The sequence below is a fragment of the Ruditapes philippinarum genome, unplaced genomic scaffold (assembly GCF_026571515.1).
Source record: "Ruditapes philippinarum isolate M1 unplaced genomic scaffold, ASM2657151v2 ctg264_1_1_1_1, whole genome shotgun sequence".
Classification (NCBI taxonomy): Eukaryota; Metazoa; Mollusca; class Bivalvia; order Venerida; family Veneridae; genus Ruditapes; species Ruditapes philippinarum.
The window spans coordinates 88,244-112,103 of record NW_026860475.1 but is presented as its reverse complement, the minus strand read 5'-3'; the positions used below and the strand labels follow the sequence as shown (position 1 = coordinate 112,103).

At 32.8% G+C, this 23,860-nt stretch overlaps 1 protein-coding gene across 1 annotated transcript; it reads left to right on the top strand.

The window, feature by feature from the left end:
• Positions 1 to 17,698: 17,698 nt before the first annotated feature.
• Positions 17,699 to 23,839, top strand: LOC132760209 (sterile alpha motif domain-containing protein 9-like). Its single transcript, XM_060752127.1, has 5 exons — positions 17,699 to 18,054; positions 19,016 to 19,315; positions 19,428 to 19,632; positions 20,255 to 20,313; positions 20,682 to 23,839. The coding sequence occupies exons 1-5, from the start codon at positions 17,709 to 17,711 to the stop codon at positions 23,837 to 23,839; spliced, it is 4,068 nt and encodes a 1,355-aa protein (XP_060608110.1). The 5' UTR covers positions 17,699 to 17,708.
• Positions 23,840 to 23,860: the final 21 nt, after the last annotated feature.

Sequence of the window (23,860 nt, the reverse complement as noted above, 5' to 3'; positions counted from 1 at the left end):
GCCAACTGTAAATAACAGCTATCCTAAAAAATACATAATTCGATATTGTGTAGCTTAGTATGGACATGCAGTAATTAAAAACCTAGACATATTATGAAGAAAAAAAAAACTCTTAGCAAACGCATTAAAGTGTTACGTGGTATACTACTTTTTCACAGGAAATTTCTCCATTCATTTTAATTTGATTTTTGTCTTTAGCAGATTTTTTTAAGCAGATAATGAACAGTGCAAAGAGTACTGTTTCAAGAGAGTACCGAGTTTAATACTCGCTGTGGCTATGGGCAATGAAGACGGGCAATCTTATTAAAATCATATTTAGTATCCTAACTGACGTTTCATAACTACGTCACCTAGCGAAAAAGATAATCGGAATTTTATGTGATTAAACAACGTGTAATAATAAAAACTGTGATGAGTACTTAAAGTGCTCTGGAGGTAGGTCGGGTAACACAATTATCAGGATCCCGGAAAACATTTAGTAGAACTGTATAGAATTAGATCTATAAAGATAGTTCGATCATTTGTAGAAACAAACCGTAAGTAAATGTATATACTTACAAGAGAGCTGTTTTAAGCAAGGTTACTATGCCATTTACAGAGAGGTGAAAATAAAGTAAAACAAAACATTCTGTTACATATGTGATTTATTTTAACATCTATATGTATATAGTTCAATTTAATTACAGAATCTTCAGCAAAAATACAAACAGGAAAGTCAAAAGTTCATGAAACTGTTGTTCAATGAAAACTACAGACAAACTTTGAATTATGAAGTTAATCAGGGCAATCATAACAACGTTATTCTTGTGGTCTCTATGGTTTAAATATAACTCTTTAGAACCAAGTACTACATGTTAATTTATTGCTTCAGCAAAGGGGTGCGTAAATTCAAGATCTGAAAACCTGGTTTAATTGCTCTTAATCATAATAATTACAGCATGTGCTTCTTACGTATCTAGTCTTGTTTGTTCGTTGTTTTGTGGTAGTAAAAATGAAAAAAAAGCATAATGCTTAAACAAAGTCTAAAACGACAAAATCGGAAATAATTCAGGCTTTGATTACCTGTTCATGGACGATACTAGAAAAAGCATTTCCGTCCAAGCCCCATAGCTCCCGCCTAAGCAGATTTCGGCGTTTAAACATAAAAATGATGAAAGATTTAATTCAGAAACATCTGCAGATGTGTTCATACGGCGGTTATCATTCAACCTTTGATGTGACACGTAACATTCGTTCAGAGGAAACTGTTTCTGGAATGGTCTAAGATGTTCTTAAATATCTAAGATCGTCCATTAACAGGCTCTATCAAGCCGAGCCTGCAATATGTTTTCAACTATGTCGTATTTGGCATTCTTTACGGGTTCTGTTTTCTCTTCTTCTTTATTTTGCAAATCAATACAACTTTGTGAATCTTGACTGATTCTCTCCACCAAAGTAGGGTATTGGACGGGATGAATGTGACTGTCGTCCAATCGTTTCCTTGGTTTCATTGGGTATTGTGTTTAAATTTTAGATCGTTTTTCCCTGAGATACCGCTACCAAGATAAATGTTACAATTTTGTTTTCTGCTTGTCAAGCAGGAGAGTGAAAAGCTGATTTTGTTGCCATATTTAAAATGCATGTATATACAAGAAAGAAGTTTCAAGTTTTAGAAATATAATCACTGGGTATAAAATTTCTAACCGTCCAAATCTCATGCATGACTATTAATTACCTTTCATACTTTTTATTCTTACATGTGAAAATTTCACCATCTTCATAATCAAATGTTGAATAAGCCGTTGCTAATGTGGCTGTGGCGAAGACGGTAGATTTCATTTACTACTACCGTCCATAAACAGGCACAATCAAAACGGGAGTACACCATTTTTAAGTTTGCCGTTTTGGGCGTCCTTTGAGTTCTTGCATAGGTTATTTCAGAGTTTTGTATAGAAGAAATGGAAGCTCAGCGTTTGGTTAATAATGTCACTAATTACTTGTGAAAATTCTCAGATGCTGATGAGCTTTTTCAGACCAGGAAATTGAGTTATAAACACAATATAAATAGATCTATATAGAAGAACTTCTTCCCTGATTGTATTAGTATCAGGAAACTTCCATATACATATAACTTTTCAATTTAAGCGTTCAACTCTTATAGTTGACATTACGTACTCTTCTTTTGATAACATCTGACGGACGCAAGTGAAGGCAAATGTTGTTTTTACAGTTCTTAAAGCCTTTTGAACTGTATTGTTCTAGTTCAATCCGGTGATGTCATATCTTGTCAATTGTTTTCAATGGTAATATTTCTTTCCCCTTATTCCTCATACACCCCCTACCCCATTCCCTTTCAGTACATCCTTGTCCCTTAAATCAAATATTGTATAAGCTCTTTCGGTTTTGTATTTCGTATAGTTTTTTTATAAAATTGATAATTGTAGCAATTGTTCGCAATACCCTTTCCGTTTCTCCTTTCCCAGCCTATTTTCCCTCTCCCATTTTTTGTGTTCGACGCCTATTATGACGCCTGCCAGTGTGGCTAGGGTTGCAGTGGGGACTGCGCTCTGCGTTAATCTTTGTTTTAATCACATATGTTTTTAAAAACCAGTTGCAACCAGTAGCAACATTCATGGCGCTTATGATAAAAAAGAAAAAAAATGTTTTGATTTAGATTTGCAATCAACATTTTTCAACATGTTTATTTTGACCAATTTTATTTATTATCATTAATAAAAACCAGATGTTACACAAAATGGTCTTAAAGTGATCAAAGTACACATATTTTGCCTCAATTTTTAAATAAAGCAACCATAGGTGCACTATATATAGACTTAACTGGTTGTAAAAATATGTGTGCCTGTTTACTGCAGATGCAAAATGGTTCGTCAAACTCAAAATCTGAAGCAAACAGTTTGCAGATTGACATAGAGAACGGGATACATTGGTTTACTTTTTTACAACACTTTTTCGGCCTTTTTTATAAAAGCTTCAGTTAGTAAACATATATGACTAGGTCCTTATTGTTAAAATTACAAAAAAACTCAAAGGCAATCCTTATACTTGTCGATATTTTAACCAATCTTCTGAATATTTACGAATAAATTGCCTCCATTAATCATATAGTACACGTTCTGAAAAACGTTGTCTTGGAATAGGTAAGTATATGTTGTAATGAAAATTTCTGTAAAATTCGCGACAAAGCAATACTAACTATTTCTTGCATATAAACAAGCACTTTTCAATGAGATGTATACCAAACAAAGGAGCAAAGCCAATAAAAATACATCTGGTAAAAAGTGTACCTCATTTGTTACCAAGAGTAGCTCGTTCAAGTTTACTATCTATCTTTATATAAGATGAAACTATTTGCACTACTCCTTTAAAATTATTAGGATTATTAATGAAAGACTATACTCACAAATTGACACGTGTGCTTTTTTTATTCATGATTCTTTATCACTTAAATAAACGACAAATCTTAAAATGAGAAATATACATAATTATATAAGTAACATAACTTTATCACATACCCTGCGTCATTTCCAGGTCACGGGAATAGCGTAAAGACGCGCTAAATGTTAACGTTAAACTTCATACGCGTCAATGAAAATTAATTTTGATAGTTCACTGTTTTCTTTTTTTTGATGTGATAATAAATTTATTATATTTGTGTATCTTCATTACTAATTTCTTTATATATTTTAGCTCGTTGAATAAAATAACATTACGCTAGCAACTGACTAACATAATAAAATACATTTTATTTAACTTATTCAATAAATTTTGTTCAATATGCGCTATGTTTAACCGATGCAACAATAAAAATAATATAAAAGATTGGTGTATATTTCATAAACACAAGAGGTCAGCCATATGTATACATTTTAAGACAAAAATGTTATAACAGTTCCATTTGTACCACAGTCATTTTTCAAGACACAGAAATACATGTCATTAGCAATAAGTTACATTTTCATTTTGAGGCAGATTTGTTTTTTTTTTGTATTACATGTATTTCTAAGACAGAAATACGTCGTTGTTGAACTCTCTCTTGCAGGAATCTTGAAGGAAATACAAGGGATAGATAGGTCAGTCCTTGCAGACGGCATTCTCGAAATTTCCAGAAGTATATCAAGGGATCAATAGCGGAGTTCAGCAACAGAAATTGTACGGTGTACAGATGTTCTATGTGTACTTCTTTGCACTCTTGTATCATGCTTTCTACAACAAGTGGAACGTGGAGTACAACGGACAAAAGACAACATACGGATAGTATCGCTTTTGCCCTGCTTATGTTCCTTATCTTGCGTGTAATGTTAATGGACGCTACATGCACTCGTAATGAAGTCTTTCTGAAAATGACCAATGCTCTACAACTGCAGAAGAAGCATATGGCTGTTAATGCTACATTTACTGATGACGACACCCAGCAATCAGTGACGTCTTGTTCATGACACCAGTCTGTGCCCACAATGAGACAAATTATTGATACATTCAAAAGGACTTGTAGTACAATAAACACCTTCACGTAAGGAGTTTTGAAATATTTACAATATTCATATGGCGAATTAATGGCTATAAGTCTCTCAACAGAAAAGCCTGCGGTAGCTATTAACTGAAATGTTATGCTTTGTTCTGTAATGCGTGAGAAATACTTTAGTGAATCAATTTCCATGTTGTGAATAGCAAACATAGTGAGAAAACAAATGTTCTGACAAATTATGTTGCTACATAAGCACCGTATGTTTGTTGCAATTCTTGAAGCCTTTATGAAGACATATAGTGAAATAATGCTGTACACGGCAATAACACCGGAAATGACGATATGATAGAATGATGTAGTGTGTCCGTCATACAAAGATGTTGTCGTCATGGTAGTGTTTGTAGCATTCATTGTTTGAATCTGTTAAAAGAAGTTATCATTAGAATTACTGTTGATCACATGATCATAATATATTGATAGAAATAAATAATTATACATTTTCTAATGCAATAAATGATATCTGTTCATACTATTTGTTGAAAATTAGTTATTCAAGAAGATCGTGAATCTTTGGAAAAAAATAAATAAGATTATGTAAAACATGTTCAAACAGTCAAGAAGAAATTACATACCTTTATAAAAGTTCAGTATTCTTTTGATGAAAACTAAAATCTGAATTCCAAACGTTCGTTCAAACGCTTTTCAATCCTCTTTAGTGGTGAGTAGATAAACAATATGATATTTATTTCAATATGCCTAATCGGGATTTTTATATTCGACTTATTATGACACCCCTACAGTTAATTCTAATTATTGTCGGGTTTGTTTTTTGTATTGCTGTGATTTTCAGTCAATCATGATTGAAAATTAAGGATTGGCAGGTGTGTAAATATTTATCTCAGTTATTTGATTAAAAAGGTTTATACCTTTTTTGTCGTTCAAATATATTTCTTTTTTTGTACAGACTATTGGATCCCATATTTTAATTATAAAACTGCACCTACAATACAGGTTTTTAATTACGAAAACATATACTATAACAATAAAACCTATCCTTGTCTAGAAAATTGGGACCTGATAATTGTTCTTTAAATGGATAATATAAATAAACTGACATTGACCATCGTTACATAGAGGATAATTTACAGTTTGTAAGGTAGAACACGTCTTCATATTTTAAGTCTGTTTATGAAGTTAAAACGATATATTATATCAATTTAAGACTTAAATTTTAAAATTTTCGTGTTAGTTAGTAAAACAAACAATAATATATAAGAACAAGTTGCAATTTTCACTTTTTACAATGTTGCTTATAATGTTACAAAATTCAAAAATGACATAAATAACTCTGGTAGAATGCATATTCATATGCACTTTTTACACATAACTTTGAATAAGAAAAGGTTTTAAGGTAAAATACCCTCTAATTGACACCATTTAAATAAAATTTACCGTATGATTTATGAGTTATCGACATTTTTCTGAACTAAAACTTTGCTGTTAGAAGGGTTCTTTTTCTGAACTAAAACTTTGCTGTTAGAAGGGTTCTTTTTCTTTTTCTGAACTAAAACTTTGCTGTTAGAAGGGTTCTTTTTCTTTTTCTGAACTAAAACTTTGCTGTTAGAAGGGTTCTTTTTCTGAACTAAAACTTTGCTGTTAGAAGGGTTCTTTTTCTGAACTAAAACTTTGCTGTTAGAAGGGTTCTTTTTCTTTTTCTGAACTAAAACTTTGCTGTTAGAAGGGTTCTTTTTCAGAAATGGGGAAACTCTAAATAATCTATAATATCATCATTATGAATAATGTTTTTCTATTGATCATTGTTAAGAAACAAATAATAGCTTTCAGATAACTTATCACACGAGAAAAATTATTGTTTCTACACAAAATATTTCAATATGGATAAAATTGTTACCCTGCCCCATAAAATGTAAACATTTATTTGACCATTTTCCTACTTAGAGGACCTTATTAAAGATATCTCTTAAATTTACCACAATGAGGGCTGTTTTCAAAGTTTGCCTAAATTTACTTAAAAGTATATATATATTTTTTTTTATATTTTACAAGCTTTGAGCTTGTAAAATATAAAAAAATATAAAATACTTTTACCTAGTAGATTTTATTTTATGAAACTTTGAAAATATCTGGTATCATATTTGCTATTAAATTTGGCATTATTTAGCAAGTAAATACCTACAATAATTATATAATTAAAAATAAACACTTTTTTCTTTCCCTAAGGGATTTTAAAGAAACATAAATATTTTGTAATATGCCAAAAATTAATAGATTTGAAACTATTTATTCCACCACAACCAGTAAAACTTTGAATGATTCATTTACTCAGCAATGAGAAAAAGAAACACATAACTAACATATTCTACATCATTTCTAGCATACGGTCAGTTTTGTTTTTATATGATGCGACAATATTGTTAAAATTGATTTCAATTCATTTTTTTTATCTCTTCTGAAAATATTTTATATACTCTCTGTGAAATATTAAATTGTATTGTTCTATAGGCATTGCATTTACATGATTTATGCAATAAACTTTTGAATTGAATTGAAATATCTTGCTAGTGTTGAAAAGCTGCTCTCGTTTGCCCTCTCCATAAAAAGTGTGTGGATTCAATAACTTATACGAATAAAAAGTAAATTGTACCTCGAAACATATGTATGTCTTTCAGTTTTTGCAGACTATATATATATTACAGTCATTATAGTAAATGCCAATATTCATAGATTATTAAACATTTAACTACACAATGCGGAAATATATTTGGAAAAGGAAAACAGGTGGTGAAACCATATTGGTCGAGCAGCCAGACGAGTCTAATTTGATTTCTCAAAAGTGGTGGCAACATAAAGTGATGACTTCTTTGTCGTTTGTCTGTCCGTTTGTTGTCTGTCTGTCTTTTCTTCCGTCACAAAACTTGACCGGACTACACCTTAAAATGTACTAGTGCAATTTTATCAAATCTTTACAGGAATGGTCAGTGCAAATTCTAATTTTGCATATTTTCGCCATTTTCTAGGTCAATGATTTTTGTCAGAGTGGTGGCCCTTTAGTAGTTTTTTTTACAAAAGTTTGACTTGACTTCTTCTCTTATAATAATAATGCATTGTGAACGAAACTGTACAGGCTTGATTAGTTCTTCGAGTACATGCGCTGATTTAACGGGTTTACGGTTGAATGATTTTAATTATATTTAGTTTTGGTCCTTGAATATAAAAGTCGTTTTGGCCTGTCAACGATTATTTGTCGCTTGTTACACATTAGCTGTAACAAAGTATTCTTGATATATAGGGATAAACCTTAGTACAACTGCTTAATTGGCTATCATCATGTGACACATGTAATCAGTGATCGTTCTATTTAAAAATCTGGAAACAAAGTGATCCCTAAGAAGCATTAATCACAACAAAATTACAAGAGAATTGCACACTCGGTTTGATTGAGTCTGTACATGAGGGATAATCAATACGTGCAACAAACTTTTCATGAAAAATGTCCCCTTCCCTCTCTCACACTGCCAGTGTTAAATTGTATATCACTCCTAAAAGTCATTTTTGTATATAATATTCATTAATTCATCACATTTACCCTGCCCACTGTTTTAACATATTATTTCACAGAGAATCACAGTTTAATTGTCATATTGGGCCAGTAGATCAGATCTATAAAAAACTTGTTGCGAAATTAAGGAAGGTCTAATGTAAATGTATTTATATTAACACACGTTATAACACGTGTTTATTCTACCATATTACTAACAGAATTAGGGATACTTCTTATGTCAATTTTGATACCATGACGACCGCATTTGTGTAAGTTATAGATGAAGATAGTAAGTACCACTTGAGTATTCACTTGAAATATTTCTAATATTTAAATTCATTCTTCTTCAGAAGAAATTAGAACTATATCTGTGACCTTGTTTAAGGCAATGCATGAGCAAAATGAGTCTAAAGCAAATCATTTGTATAGAAAACAATGGCTACATGATTTGAAATGATGTTTAAAGTAGACCTTAGATGAACTCATATTAGCAATAAGAAATTATTCTGCACGCAAAAATCAACGAGTGAAGAAATATTCGAGAAGTTAAGTCACTACATAGCCTCTGAAAACAACATCGGCCTTTGAGCCAGGCCTAAAATAAGCAATCAAAAGACAAGCGTTGTCCCTAGTTGGTTGATGAGACTATTCTATCTGCTATGGTCAGAGATGACTTTTCTGGAAAGGAAATATATATCGAGAGCAATTAAAGCAAAATATTGTACACGTAGTAGAAAAATGTATTGGCTGTTCATACAAACACGCAGATGCTATTCATGAGATATTATAATAATCTTTTATACCCCATTACATCGATTTAATTTAACACCTTTATCACTTTGAATTTTAAGTGGGAAAGACTAGAAAATTACATTAACACTAGGATACTTTACAGTGTCCAACAGCACCTAACTCTAGGTGATGTAAGCATAAAGACAGAATTTAGCCATGCTTAATGTTGTTGATAAGGCTATGACGGACTGGAGCATCCTAAAAAAGCAAAACTTACCTTATTATACACTTCTGAAGTTGGTGGCAAATGTGGTTCAAACCTCTTGCTGATTTTAAGTCTTCATAAATACTACTACATTTGTCAAAATATCAGTCATATATTTTTTTAACATTTTTACTGTACGGCAATATTTTCTCTTTTTAGAATCAATGATCCCGAAGGACCAGAAAAAACAATAAAGTGAAGTACGGAACAACTTCTTAAGGCTGCCACACGACATTTGACATCTTCTGTTGTGATGTATGAATATCTGAAAAAAGTAATCCCTCGGAATCATTCAAATAAGCAAAATTACATAAGTCGGTTTAATTGAGTTACTTTTAACCCATTAATCAACTTTTTGTAGCCTGCAGAATGGCTTCTGAATTATCAGGTTCTATAATATGTTGTCTTAAAATCATGTAAAAAGGGCAATAAAGATTCAGTATTAAAGTGTATAATCTAAATTTACAAATCTAAAAAAAAATCAGGAAAATCTTAACATTAAATTACTTAAAGTAGCAAAATATTGTGTGTCCCGTTCTCTATTGACTGGATTGTTAGAAAATGCGTCTAAATTGTCTGCTAGGACTTGATGTTCTGTTCTTCGTATTTGTTTAAATTTTATCATAATCGGTACACTCACCTGATAAATATAGAAAAAAAATCATTCATCATTGATTTAGTTCAAGAGGATCTCGAAATGAAAATACCTAGGGAAGGACGATTGCACCTCAGACATGCCAGAATAGACACGTGGACCGACCTTTCCGTCGGGACAGACCCCCGGATCGGGGCTAGGGTAGGAGACTAGAGGTACAGGACGCTCTTGTTATGGGAGTAAAGCATTATCACGGAAGAGTGATGCGTCTCGGGAAAAATGCCCTACAGCAGGATAACCCTCAACTTTCACCAAAAGCAGTACGAAATCTGGTTGGAAGGGTGTGGACACAAGTTCAGATTGACGCTATAGGCTTGCAAGAAAATATTGAATGTAAATCAGGACAGAAGGGTTAAACACTTTTAGCACAGTACTACATGTTCACTCTAAACAATTTCATACCACACATTCGCTAATTAGTACAATTGATGATGGTATTAGCTTCCATATTCCTATGCATATGAAAAAAAGAAATTGGGCAGGGAAGTATATTATATTGGCGATATTTTTAAAATCTTCAGATGAGCTACATGCTAGTCAATGGTCTCAATTAATTTTGTCGGAAGAGGGCATCATAAAAACTCGTCCAAAAGTTTCATCTAAAAAAGGTAAAAAATAAAGAGTTATGGTCAGACGCATTTTTGATCTTTATAGATACATATTTGATACAAAAACAAGAGGCCTGCTCAGAACTGCTGACTTATATGGCAAATATTTGTTAAGCTGCATCGCGTAGGAATGCCTCCGCGTAGTTCATTCATAATGGCCAGTTTCGCCTAAAGCATGTTTTCCTCGGTCTTGGGGAAAGCTCAGTCATGATCTTTGCATACAAATTATGACACTGCCGGTATTTCAGGTGGATAAAATCGTTAGCCGTGTGTAACACATCTAAGACTGCAGTTTGTGTGCAGTTTAATCAGGAATGTTGCAAGTCCGACCAACATTCTAAGTTTCATTGTACATGTTGTAAGCATTTCTAATTTTCTACCCAAACTACGGTAATTAACACCCAAGCTTAAAATCGTTTTCGTTTCGTGGAAAGTTTGAGCCTGAGTCTTATCCTAAACGATATATACAAGTTAGGAAAATCTCAAAGTAATGTTAAAATGTTAGCCGTTGAATTATCATTTTATCCAGATCGTGTTTCAGCTAAAGAATTTTCATTTGACTTACCTAAAGGGTTATCGATTTATTTCCATTCCTAAGAGAAAAAAAAAAGATCTTTGACATCTGAATATGTTTCTAACTATACAAAATTACCTTATAATACAGCTTTGCACTCATATATTCAGTTCTGTATTTGTTATGGTGTAAGGCTACAAGAAAATCATGCTACATCAGACATCCGTAAGCCAATCACGATTGATATGCGTGAAAAGATACATCTTGTATTAACTTCAATATATCTTAAAAGCATTGTAGTTGATGGTATTTTTCGGGTTATTTTGCATAAGCGAACTTGCGTTTACAACCCAGATTCAAAGTGATCTCCAACTTATGTCAGACTTTGAATTTTACAGGATGGATGGATATTGTCAAGTTGCGAATAAGGCGTTCGAAAATTAATCAAAGCAGTATACCACATACTATATCGATATTATCGATAGAGAAGAGCCTGCTATGTATTGTCTCTGCACTCAGAAAATATATATCTACCAAACCTTATTCTTTGTACTTATACTGCCATTCAAATGGTCTCCTATTACAGGATATCCATTCGTGGTAGTTTTAAAAAATGCACACTTTATGTGGGACTCCCTTGCAACAAATTACTGTCGGATAGTTTTCGTATGGGAGCAGTAACTTACCTTGAATCGCGAGGGATACCTTATGATATCATCGTGGAAAGAAGGTGGTCGTCAACAGCATGTATCAATTAATTTCGGAAAGATTAATATTTAATTGTTTGCTTTTTGTTTTGCCCTCTATATATTTTGTATATGGAGCCAGAAATAACAAATACGCACAACAATATCTAATTATATATGATAGGGATGATGACATGAATAAAATGAGAAAAGGAATCTCTAGCTAAGATGCATATAGCATGTATAGACTGAATTGACAACGCCAAGATTCTGAAGCTATCGCAATAAGGTTAACATGCCGTGAAACTATATATGGGAATACATTCATAAAGCAAGGAAATACCAGTAAGGAAATGAGGCTAATATGTACAACACTTCCTCTTTAAAAATGAAATGATATACATATAGAGCTTCCTTTATCAATGTAACATGTAATGTTTGTGCCTACCGAAATATACCTAGTGTGTTGAGGGCCACTAAATATTTTCTGCGTTAAATTCGTCCGTAGCATTAAAGTTGGATTGATTAATCAAAGTAAGGAATATTTTTTTCCATCGAATAAAATTTATTCAGTTCTTTACACGAGGAAAGAAGAATATCCAAACCCTTATCAGAAAGATGCACCCCAATCATACAAGAATAAACCAGGCGTATTATTAGTAAATTCTTATTTTTTATCTTTCGACCACCGAGGGACAAAGTATGGCGTGCTATAGAATGATTAATGGATTTAATAACTGAATTATTCAAAGTATTTGGTAGAGCCGACAACCAATTAAGCCTGGGCAAGATACTGGACTAAGCAATTGTAGTTGTTGGGCCCTAACAGGCAATACGATTTTAAGAAAACTTTTTAATAGTTTTTACATGTAAACCTTTCCATACCAATGATACTGAATTCTCTCCGCAGTATATAATAAGAATATCAGGGGTATACTCGGATGGGATTATTTTGCGTCTAATTGTTGGCAGTACTTCATCCGCCAGTTTACCATGGAATCTAACAATGCCCGTTTTTCCAAACAAATATTTACTGTCGAACGCTTGCTTTTTCTACTTTTTGGCAAAAAGGAAAAGAAGAGCAAACAATGCTTGCCATTTATGACTATTGGATTTCTGATCATTAACGTCACGACCTTATTCCACTGAAACATGTTTTGGTTATTATTTTAGAATTATTAAGAGAAGCTGCTGGCAGTATTTGCATCAATTTTATTTCAAACTTAAGGTCATATTAGTATCGTCAATTGAAAGCTGAATAAAGAGTGTACATGTTATTTGTTCTTATTCATTTCAGTCAATAAAAAACCATTTGATTATTTATTATTCATACTCTTTTTGACCAGTTTTCAATGACTTTTGGCAGGCCTGGGATTAATTCTCAACGTTGTGTTGAAGAATTGACTCAGTGACATTTTGGTGTGGAGAATTAACCCATGTGTTTATTATTCAGCGCCATGAAAATATCCATGGTAGTGACTAGCAAAGTGCTTTTGATACTTCATGATTCAGGAACTCCTGATTTCTCGATGATAGTCTGGTCTCTGCCTATCATTTTCAAAGATATTTACGTCCCTTGATTACTTAAGCTGTACCGACATATCATTTCAGTGTTGGTTATTCTTCTGACAGTCATTCCTGATCAAGCTATAAAATTTTAACAGAAAAACAATACTCAATTCAATTATTTTCGCATGAGAATTAAGCGAAAAAGGTGAAATTAAAACGGTGCGACAGTAAATTTAATTGTCACAACTTCCTCCGGTTACAGTGCAGGTCATATCAATTTTCTATCTCACAAATAGGTGTTTATTATACTCCCTAGTTGTAGTAGAATATCAAAACAAATTCTCGTATGAATATAATGTGACAAAGCATTTTAATATTGTTTTTACCACATGATGTTTAGACCAATCCCAGAAATTTTATGTCAGATTATTTTTTTAGTTGGTGACTTACTTAGTTTTACTCCGAGGAAGTCTAAAAACATAAAACATAAAGTTTGAATATCTAACATAGATCAGCTGGATCTCTTAAAACAGAGAGATTTGCAAGAGATAGTAAAAAAATATACTGAAAGTCATATTTTTGTGCTCTTCTTTGCCAGATTTGAGTCAAAAACATTGCAACGCTTTTCATTTTTGGGTCATTTTCCACAATTTGAATAATTATTCTGGAATAACATAGTGAGCAAAATTCAATGATTTGAAATTTAACACACAACGTGTTTGTGTAGATCCAGATCAAATGGAAAATTCGTCTCGAAAATTATTTTTAGTCCCGTCATGTCAAATAAACCTCAGTGTCGTCATTTAATTTCAGTGTTTTTTTCAGTTTCCGGTCCGCTGGGAATATTGATACCTATACTAAAAGTTGAATATTGAATATCGCAAGCCGATGCTGTATGGATGAAAGAGTTTACACTTTCATGTACAGTATAGAAAAGAACATAACTGAGACAGCTACATTCAACCATATGTCTTGTTTTCATTGCTTTCAAGGGATCATTTTATCTGATAAGTTGTGTTTTTAAAAAATATTTTAACAATTGGTTCCTGGCATACAGATACAAAATGATAATGATACCTTTTCTTGTAAGGACTCCAGAGAAAAGATGACTTACGATGGTCTTATTAGAATTTATTCTGAGAATTTTTATAAAAAGAACGTTTCTTTTTTATGTCCAAAATAATAATTATGATCATTCGAACTTATGAGAAAGAATTGTGTATTTTTTTTATTTTCAAAATGAATATGGAATATTATTTTTTTCTAATATATTGGTGTTTTTGAACTTCTTTTAGTTATCAGAATGACATATAGAACAAACAATATGTCATCATTTGCCATTCTTAAGATCATGTGAATCTTAATTATTTTATTTTTCATCATAATCCATCAAGTAAGTATATATTTGCACATTGGCGGCGTGAAATGATGTTTCAAGTAGAAACCGGAATTGTGTAATATTTAGTGTTTCTTACAAACACCGTCCGTAAGATTAAAATCTGAACTTGTTTTCTAATTTTGTTTTTCTTCAATGCATCCCAAACTGTTTCAGCTCAACACGTGTTGATGCATATTGTGAGTATACCGCCATTTTATCCATGAAGTCCAAAACAGGGAACACAAATAATCATTTATATAATTTGAATGTTCTGTCCATTTTGGTGATGGGAACACAGAAGCTGAATAATTTAACTTGATTATACTTCCATAACAGCATCTCACGCTGAAAATAGTTCTACATTAAATGAATGCTTGGGATTTTATTAGAATTGATATAGATCGTTGTCATTTCTTTGGGATATATTTCTGAGGTTTTTATATACATTTTATATACGCATACCATTCTTAAATGTAAATGTTAATTAATTTGCGAAGGGAGACATTTACACATGATACTGTTGTAACCTGTAATAAATCTCTAAACGGTTATTAGTCGCCGGTAGAAACCGGCGACTATATTTGTAACAGTTTAATATTATAGCTATGGTAGGAGAAGGCCTTAAAATCTGTAAATAAAAGCAAATCAATTACTGAACATTTAAAGACTACCATTGTTTTCAGTAATCTCAAAAATTCAAACATACAATAACGTTGCTCAATGAAATGAAATATTCAAATATTGACATCTTAAAAAGCAACATTACAAATTTTTATAAAATGAATTAATGATGTATCCCTAAGGATAAGTCATTGAATTTAGGGATACTTTTACTTATTTCAAAGTGTCAAATCGTTGCTATTTTATGATAAATAAATCATGCATGATATTTGAAATAAAACTTTAAATTATCTGGTTGTTTATTTCTTATGAGACCTATTCTATTTTATTATTTTATTTAGTTATAAACTATTTCTCCCTGTTTCTTTGTGAGAATCACGTGACTACACGTTGTATGTTATTGTTATAAAATCTATTAATAGTAACAGATGGCTGATAAGACAGACATACAGGTAAGGCACAAGGTGTAGAAGCTGATAAAGTGCAAATCAAAGTAATTTTGTATGAATAATTACAAAATCTCGGTATGACGGTAGGGGACCGGAATCGTATTGGATACACAGAGAAAACTAATAAACTATCTTTGTGTTGATAGTTTATCGCACTGAAAGACAATTAATAACTACGACGAGAATATTGATTTCAACTAAGTTATATATTTTTTCGATAGCGCATAAGAATAATTTTTTATGCGGATACCACTTTTTACAGTAGAATTGCATTGTTTTATGCAAAAATTAAGCATATATATTTTCATAGTCACTTTGCAAATATTCGATGATCAGTAATTATTTGTCGGTATTTATCGGATTCTGAAGTAAACCATACGGATTTCAATGTATGGTACAACGGTATATGTATAAAGTAGAATAACAAGTAGAATTACAAGCATATCATTTGCTTTACAAGCCTCGATGACAAGGTGTTAGATTTTCAGTTAGTTTCAAATTGAAGACTGTAGGTTCGATAAAGTGATTTTTTAATGTTTTCTTTTATGATATTTTTTGTATTTTGCAAAACTTGACCATTTATCACAATTATGAAATAAAAAAGTGCTAGAAATGAAACACACGATTTATCAACTTGTGTTTCATATAGTTAAAAGCTATAATAAAAATCAAATTATGAAAACTACAAACAGAATTTGTCCAAGATTCGAACTTGCGCCTACTAGGTTACAATTTCGTCATACTTACCACTAGGCCATCGAGCAGTATTAATTGATATATACATGTAATTATACTTACAATAAAATCGTTAACATTAATCATAATAAGTTATGAAAACTAACGAAACACCTCCCAAAAATTAATGAGTCTCGGGTCAAACAATACTTTGCTTATTTAATAATGATAACAGTTTCTTGACAAAATAGCTAAGCAAGTTTGCTTCAAATATGATGTTTTATTATATCATAACATAAATCTATTGCATAAACTCTTTTACAAAGTTTAAAGCAAGAAATATTTAATTGTGGCAAGTTCATGAAAACATGTTTATGAATAAACATTACTCAACTTATTGTTCCTCTTTTCTTTATACTCGAACCATTTCACTGATATTTTCTTTAATTTATGATAATACAATCATATTTCTATCCGGCGACTTGATGCTTTAGCATCAAAAACTCTACTTGTAATATATTGTCTTTAAATAAAACTTCCTCCTTTTTTGATAATGGCATATGATCTATTTTTGTTTCACACTGCAAGTTAAACGTTTAACTGTATATATGAACTGACGATAATAGCCGAGATTTTCCGATCGTGCAGATTTTCGGAAAATTGTAAACAAATTTTCCCCTGATACATTGATCATTTCATTTTTCAGTAACGTTTTTTAAAAAGAAAGGTCTTTAAAATTTTGGTTTAAACAATTTTAAAAAAGTTAAAGCCCCCCCAATAAAAAACGGGGAAAAAATTAAAACCGGAAAGGGGATTAATTTTGGACATGGGAAAATTTCTTTTTTTTTAGGAAGGGGGGAAATTTTTAAACGTAAAAGAAATTCGGATAAAGAAATCGGATATGTTTGACCTAAAAACATGGACTTCAAAGGTAAGAAAAGATACAAACATAGACTTGCAATTAAATAAGTTAACTTTTTAGGACAGATTTACATTTCATTTATCAAATTTGTTAACATAATATAATCATTCATCTATGGTGTTGTTAACTTATCAATTTTCGTGTTCTATTTGTAGACACATTTCTAAAAATAGGTTAGCAGTGGATTTACCAAAACAGCTAATTTTAGATTATAACCGCGGTGATTTCCTTAGGATTTTTTTTACCAGTTATTTATAATGCAGTATCGAGAAACGTCTTTTTACTTCTATCTTTGTTCATAAATGTTTTTTATTTCATGTTATGCATTATCATTTTTGGGATAAAATGGATAACGATGACATTGAAGAAGTTAACCGAGTCATATTCAAGAGGTTGTAAACATTTAAATCAACAATGTCACATATAGTTCAAAGTGCTAAAACTACACTCGTCAATATGGAGAAGCGACAACATTTCAACAGAGCTATGGAACTTAATATGAGTATAGGTTCCGATACAATGAGAGATTTGATAAAATCATATCTCGACAAAAAAGGCGTGACTTTGAAACAGCATTTAAACGAGGAATTTGTCAAGATAAAAGTAGAACAGTTTAAGCACCTATGTACTGAAAACTTTAACACGCTGCGTTCCCAGTCTTGATCTTATGGACGTGTCAGTATTGACAGTTCTTATTTTAAACACTTTTCCTACACAGTTAACAAAGGAAGCTAAAAGGTTAGTTACAGCTTTGCGGGAAAATCGAAACAAACTGGCTCATTCAGTAAAAGCTGAGTTAGATGACGCTGTTCTTTTCAAGGACTCATTTCAGAACATTGTAGGTCTTGCAAAAGAGGTGACAAATATAAAGGAGTATGCATTTGCGTTAATCAAATGCATAAACGAACTGAAAAACAGAGAACTTGTCAACTGTTGCAGTAATATAGAACGCGTTAAGATTAACAATGAATATTTCCTTATTAAGCTTGTTGAATCACAAGGATCAGAAAGGGGTAAGTTTTTATTGAAAATAAGCAACTTTAGCAATGAATCTATTAGTTTTTGTGAACGGATTTCTATGGTGGCTGATTTGTGCCATTCGTGTTTTCGTCCTGCGACCCCCACTTAGCCAAAAGTCGAGAATTTACAAATTAAAATGGCGGGGTGCGGAGCGAAACATGCTAATTAGCTGGGGCGCGGTACGAAGTTTAATAAATAAAATTCACCCGTGGACGCACGGAGCGAGATTAAAGAAGTAAAACAGAGGGATCGCAGAGCAAAAACACGCCAATTAGCGGGGTCGCGGCGCGAATTTAAATAAAAAACTTCGCCCCGCGCCCCACTAATAAGTGTGTTTTCGTCCCGCGACCCTGCCAAGAGAATAGTCGAGAATTTACAACTAAAAATGGCGGGGGCTGAGCGAAAACACGCGGGGCGTAATTAGCGTGTTTTTGCTCTGCGCCCCGCAGTTTTATTCCTTAAATCTTTCTGCGCGCCCCGAAGGGGCAAAATTTAATTTATTAAACTTCACCCCGTGCCCCGCTTATAAGCGTGTTTTCGCTCCGCCCCCGCCATTTTATCTTGTTAATTTTCGACTTTTGGCTCAGCTGGGTCGCGGGGCGAAAACACGAATTGTATAAATCAGCCACCATAGATTTGTATAGTCACGATTTTCAAATCTGCCTTGTTTATAATTGGAAATAAATCCGTCATAGGTGCAAAAGATGAATTATATAACATGATTCGCGTAAACTCAGGATTTGTTCGCTACTTAAGGTTTACCATATGTTGGAAAAATATGTTTAAGTTGATAAATATCTCTCACTTAAGGTAAGGCATGTAAATTAAATCGCATTTTACAAAAAAAAACAAAAAAAAAAAAAACAACGATTAATAAAAATTATTCTGAATGATTAAACGTATAACGATTCATTCGGGTGTAAGTGTTCAAAAATCAAATACATTTTTTTTCAGTTGATGCAGACGGAACAATTCAGATGAAAATCGGCTTGACGAAATGGGTGAGGCAACTATCAAGGGGTTTAGATGTTGGTATTTTCATCCGTATGTTGAAGAACGAAGAAGTTATAAACGATACGATGAAACGCAAAATTGAGCAAGAATACACATACGAAGAACAAATGCGTGTACTTATCTTACACATGATTAATGAAACGAAATTTAACCTGTGCAAAATGTGCCGATGTTTGAGAAATTTATCACCGCAGCTCGCCGATCTAATAGAAGATACTAACACAGATGGAAATGAAGTTGGTAGGGCTTACACATTTCTAAAAGAAGTATAACTTTTATATCGTTGATTTTGTAATAATTTCATCTTTAACATATATGAAACCATTAAAGTTGTGTTCATTTTATTCCACAGAAAAGTACCTGCAGCAATATGAAGAAGAAAATGTGATTCGGATCTTAAAAGAGACATTTACAGAAGCTACTGGCAATTCTGTGTTAACGGATCAAATTCATATTTGTTTAGAAAAGAGGATGGATGTGACACTAGATTTTAAGATGATAAGTAACTGCGTTTTGAAATGTTTTACGACTGCAAGGCACCTAGAGAATGATGATAGGTAAACATTTTATTATTAGTGTCGTGAGCAGTTTAGAAATCGTTTCTTAATTATCCGATTGTTTCTTTGCAATAGCCTTTACTAAAATAGACAACAATAAAAAGAATCCTTAAAGAAGGACCAAAACGACTTAATTGAATATGTTGTAGGCTCGTTTTATATTGAGCCTGTTAATGGACGGTACTTGATAGTGCAAACCACAGTATAGGTACCCAGCACCGGAAATCAATATTTAGTATAAACATGGTGAAATTTTGAATTGGGAAACATCCGCAGATGTGTTCATACAGAGGTTATCATTGAACTTTAAATGTGACACATTCTTACCTTCCATTCCATGAAAAGTGACGTATGGTCCCTAAATAAAAATGCATGTGCCCCTAACGAGCAAACAATAGGCGAAACTAAATAAAAAAGAAATTTTGAACTAACAATTCACACTGAATTTAACACAGCAAATAATAATAAAAATGTGTCTTCTGTCACTTTAAAGGTAACTCGAGTGCTACTCTATAGTAAATATATAATTAAGATTTTAAGATATTTATAGTCATATGGGAAAAAAGAAATAGATTAAATTTTGTTATATAAAATGTAATGATATAAAATCTTATCTTTAAAGCTTTGCCGGATTAACATGGAAGACAGAAGAATGCAAAGTCGGAACGATGATACAAAGAGGTAAGCACGAAATTTGTAGATTAAGTACGGTTTCCTCCCAAGTTTGATAAATCTAAGACATGGTTTTAGAAAAGTGATATGTTTGATCATCGAAAACGCCTAATCTATTTAAAAGTAATATAAGATGAAACCACTCACACTTTAAAATAACGGCCCGTCCGTTCTTTGCTCTTATGCCCTCTCCTGTTTTTGTTTTGTGTCCTGCTTGGCCCCTTGCCAGTGTCGTGTGTAGCTTGGTTTTGTTTGCAGATGCATTTAATGACTGCCAGCCTTTCTCGATGATCTTTGTTTTCAAGTTTCATGTAGACAATTTTCAAATACGACTGAAATAACCGAAAAAGTAAACTTAATCTACTTTATAATTTAAGAAACTACAAAAGAGACAAATATTTCTGGTATGCCGTGCGAAGAGTTTGCAAATTTTGTGGCTGAAACTTTATCGAAGGTAAGCTTGTCTTTATACGAACCTTTCAAAAAGGCGTTTATTGATGAAAGTATATCGCCACGAGCATTTGTTGATATGACAAAAGAAGAAATGAAAGATACATTTGAGTTATATCTAGGGCATATTAAATTTGGTATTGGTCTGCGGAAGGAATTGTTTTCAATTCAACGACAAATTACAAATGAAAAAGACACAAACCATTCCGAAAATATTGGTTCTTTGCGACCATTTGATACATCGTGTGGAAAATTGACTTACAGAAAATGCCATTTCCGACCTATGACAGGTAATCTTCTTATTCCCAAACATGAATTTAGATGGCTTTCAACTAACAACATGTATTCGCCATACTATGTTGCGAAAGAAATAGTGAGGTTTATACTTGCTTGCATCAATGGACGTAAGAATGGGACAATACATTTTGGAATTAAACCCACATTATGCCAGACAGGTCTTGTAGTCGGGTTAGTAGCAAATGACAAATATATTGACCGTTTGAATCATGAAATAGCTACATCAGTTGAAGCTTGTTTCAAGGAGCATTCTTCTATTGCATTCAGATGTTTGCGTCCATTACAAATAGTTCCAGTAGAAGACGACGATCAAGTTGTAATTGAAGCTGATGTGTGTCCATATTCTCAGCACATAGGCCCTAAGTTGCTAACTATTGATTTCCCCCCAAAGGGATTTCAACACAGACAGTGCTTTGTTTATGATATCAAACCAGATTGCCAAATATTACCGATTGCTCCAAGTAAGGTGCAGCAAGTTGAAGAAATGTATTCCAAAGTTTTGAAGGAGCGGGTTGTTATGGAAGAGGAAAATGATAGAAAAGGAGACAATCAAATCGTTCTGAAGAAAGATCTGGTAAAAATGCTTACTGGTGGTAATAAGTACATCACAGACGAATTCATCCCAATAATTGTTTCAGGCAAGATAACTGGGTCACCAAATGAAAATTATTTAAAAAACATAGTGGACATGACACGTGCGTTTACTTCAGCAAAATTAGTATTAGACTGTGATAGTTCTGTTCAGCTACGTAATAAAGTTGAGGATGACAAAATGCTTTACACTGTAAAAACAGCAGAGGACTTAATACATCAAGCTGATATTTCTCATACAAGCCCAACATGGGTATATTGTAATGGAAATGAAGAATTGTCAAAAGAAACTATGGCTTTGGAAGACTGGTTAGAAGCAAGGTCTGATGGAGTTCAAAATGCACTAGACGTTATGAAAAAACTTATCCCTAAGACAAGGGCGAAAGTTGTTTTTCTAATGTTCCAAGATAATGAGGGTAGAAGGGATCCATTGCATGAAATTGCAAGAATGGCATTTGTTTCATCTTTCAGAAACCAGTGTATAGTCATCGCTGAAGATAAGGATGTTGTCGCAAATTTAAAGAAAGAGTTGATGGACACAATAGGTGCAAACAAGATTGAGAAATCTTTCCACACAGGCTTGTCTTGGGATCAGATTTCAAATGTCATGAATAGTGTTTGTAGAAGGAATCCAGATGTTGTTTGTAAATTACCAAGATGTGACGGGCACTATGCAGAAATGACGAATATGGAGAGAGAAGAGTTAAAATTCACAGAACTTGATATACTAGGTGGAGAAGAATGTTTTGAGCAAGAAATAAAAATGTCTGACCATGAGCGAAAGGCTAACAGAAATGATACACAGGAACGATTTTATCGGGGTGGTGAAGTCACTTGGTGGAACTTTTATTACAAGTCTCATGTTGCAAAAAGAGATCTCTTTGACCGTCATAAAACTGAGATAAATGATAAACTTCTTGGGAATAAAGGAGAAGCTTTGATAGAAATCCATGATATTGAGCACCATCCTGGTGCTGGTGGAAGTACACTTGGTAGGCATTTACTTTGGTACTATAGTCAATTCAAGCAAACACCAGAAAAGGCTTATCGTTGCTGTGCTATCAGAAATACAAGTATCACTGAGGAAACTATTAACCAGATAGACAGGTTTCGGAATTTCAAAGATGGAGAATGTCCAAAACCACTGATTATATTAGCGGACAATAAAAGTGAGGATAGTATCATTTTGCTAAAGACAAAACTGCATGAGCTTGCCTACAAGACTGGATCTCCTGGTAGGTTGTTTTGTTTGATAATTATTGTTGGCAGAATGCCAATAACACATGACGAAACAGAAGGAAAGCTTTTGTTGAAGCATAAACTGAGCACTACTGAACAAAACTGGTTTGAGTCTAAGCACAAAGAAATGGAACAGTTAGACAACATAGATGTCAAGACATTACTTGCTTTCAACTGTATGAGAAAATCGTTTGATTCATCATACATGAAGAAAACAATCGACGAAATTATGAAGGGGGTATCAAAAAGAGAAGTAAATGTACTGAAATCTCTTGCATTGATAAGCTCTTTCGAAAGCGACCACCCCGTACCAGAAAATGTATTCGATTACATGATGAATGATCAAATTGATCTTGAAATGAGACTTCGACAACCCTGGGGTATAGCTCATTCTATACCAGAATTACAAAACCTTAGACAATTACGAAATGAAACATGGAACATGTATATGTCAGATGCAATGAGTCTTTTGATTACAAAGAAAGAAGATTGTGATTTTTACAACAGTGGTGTTTGCCTCATATCACAGATGCTTGCAAAAACTGTGCTTGAATATATAAAAGTTCATGAAAATTTAACACTGGAGAATATTGTCAATAGTTTGCTGGATTTAGTAGAACAACAACACAAAGAATCAAATCCAATGTCTAAGCGATTCGTAAAAATTGTTTGCAGTCTTTTTAAAACAAGACAGCTCTTGGAAAGTGAAAGAGGCGACTTGAAAGAGAAATTTTCTGATTTGGTCTTAGAACTAGATCACGAAGAAGAAAATGACACTGAGCAAGAGAACAGTCACAGAGTACTGCGGGTGATGCAGCGTTGTTTTACCATAACAGATGATGCAATGGTAGGTCAACAGTTAGCTAGATTCAACATTCACATAAGAGAATTCACAGACGCAATATCTGCTATTAAACTTTCTCTGGAGAAGCGACCAAACAGGTTCTTATTTGCTTGATACGTATGGGCAAATATTCAA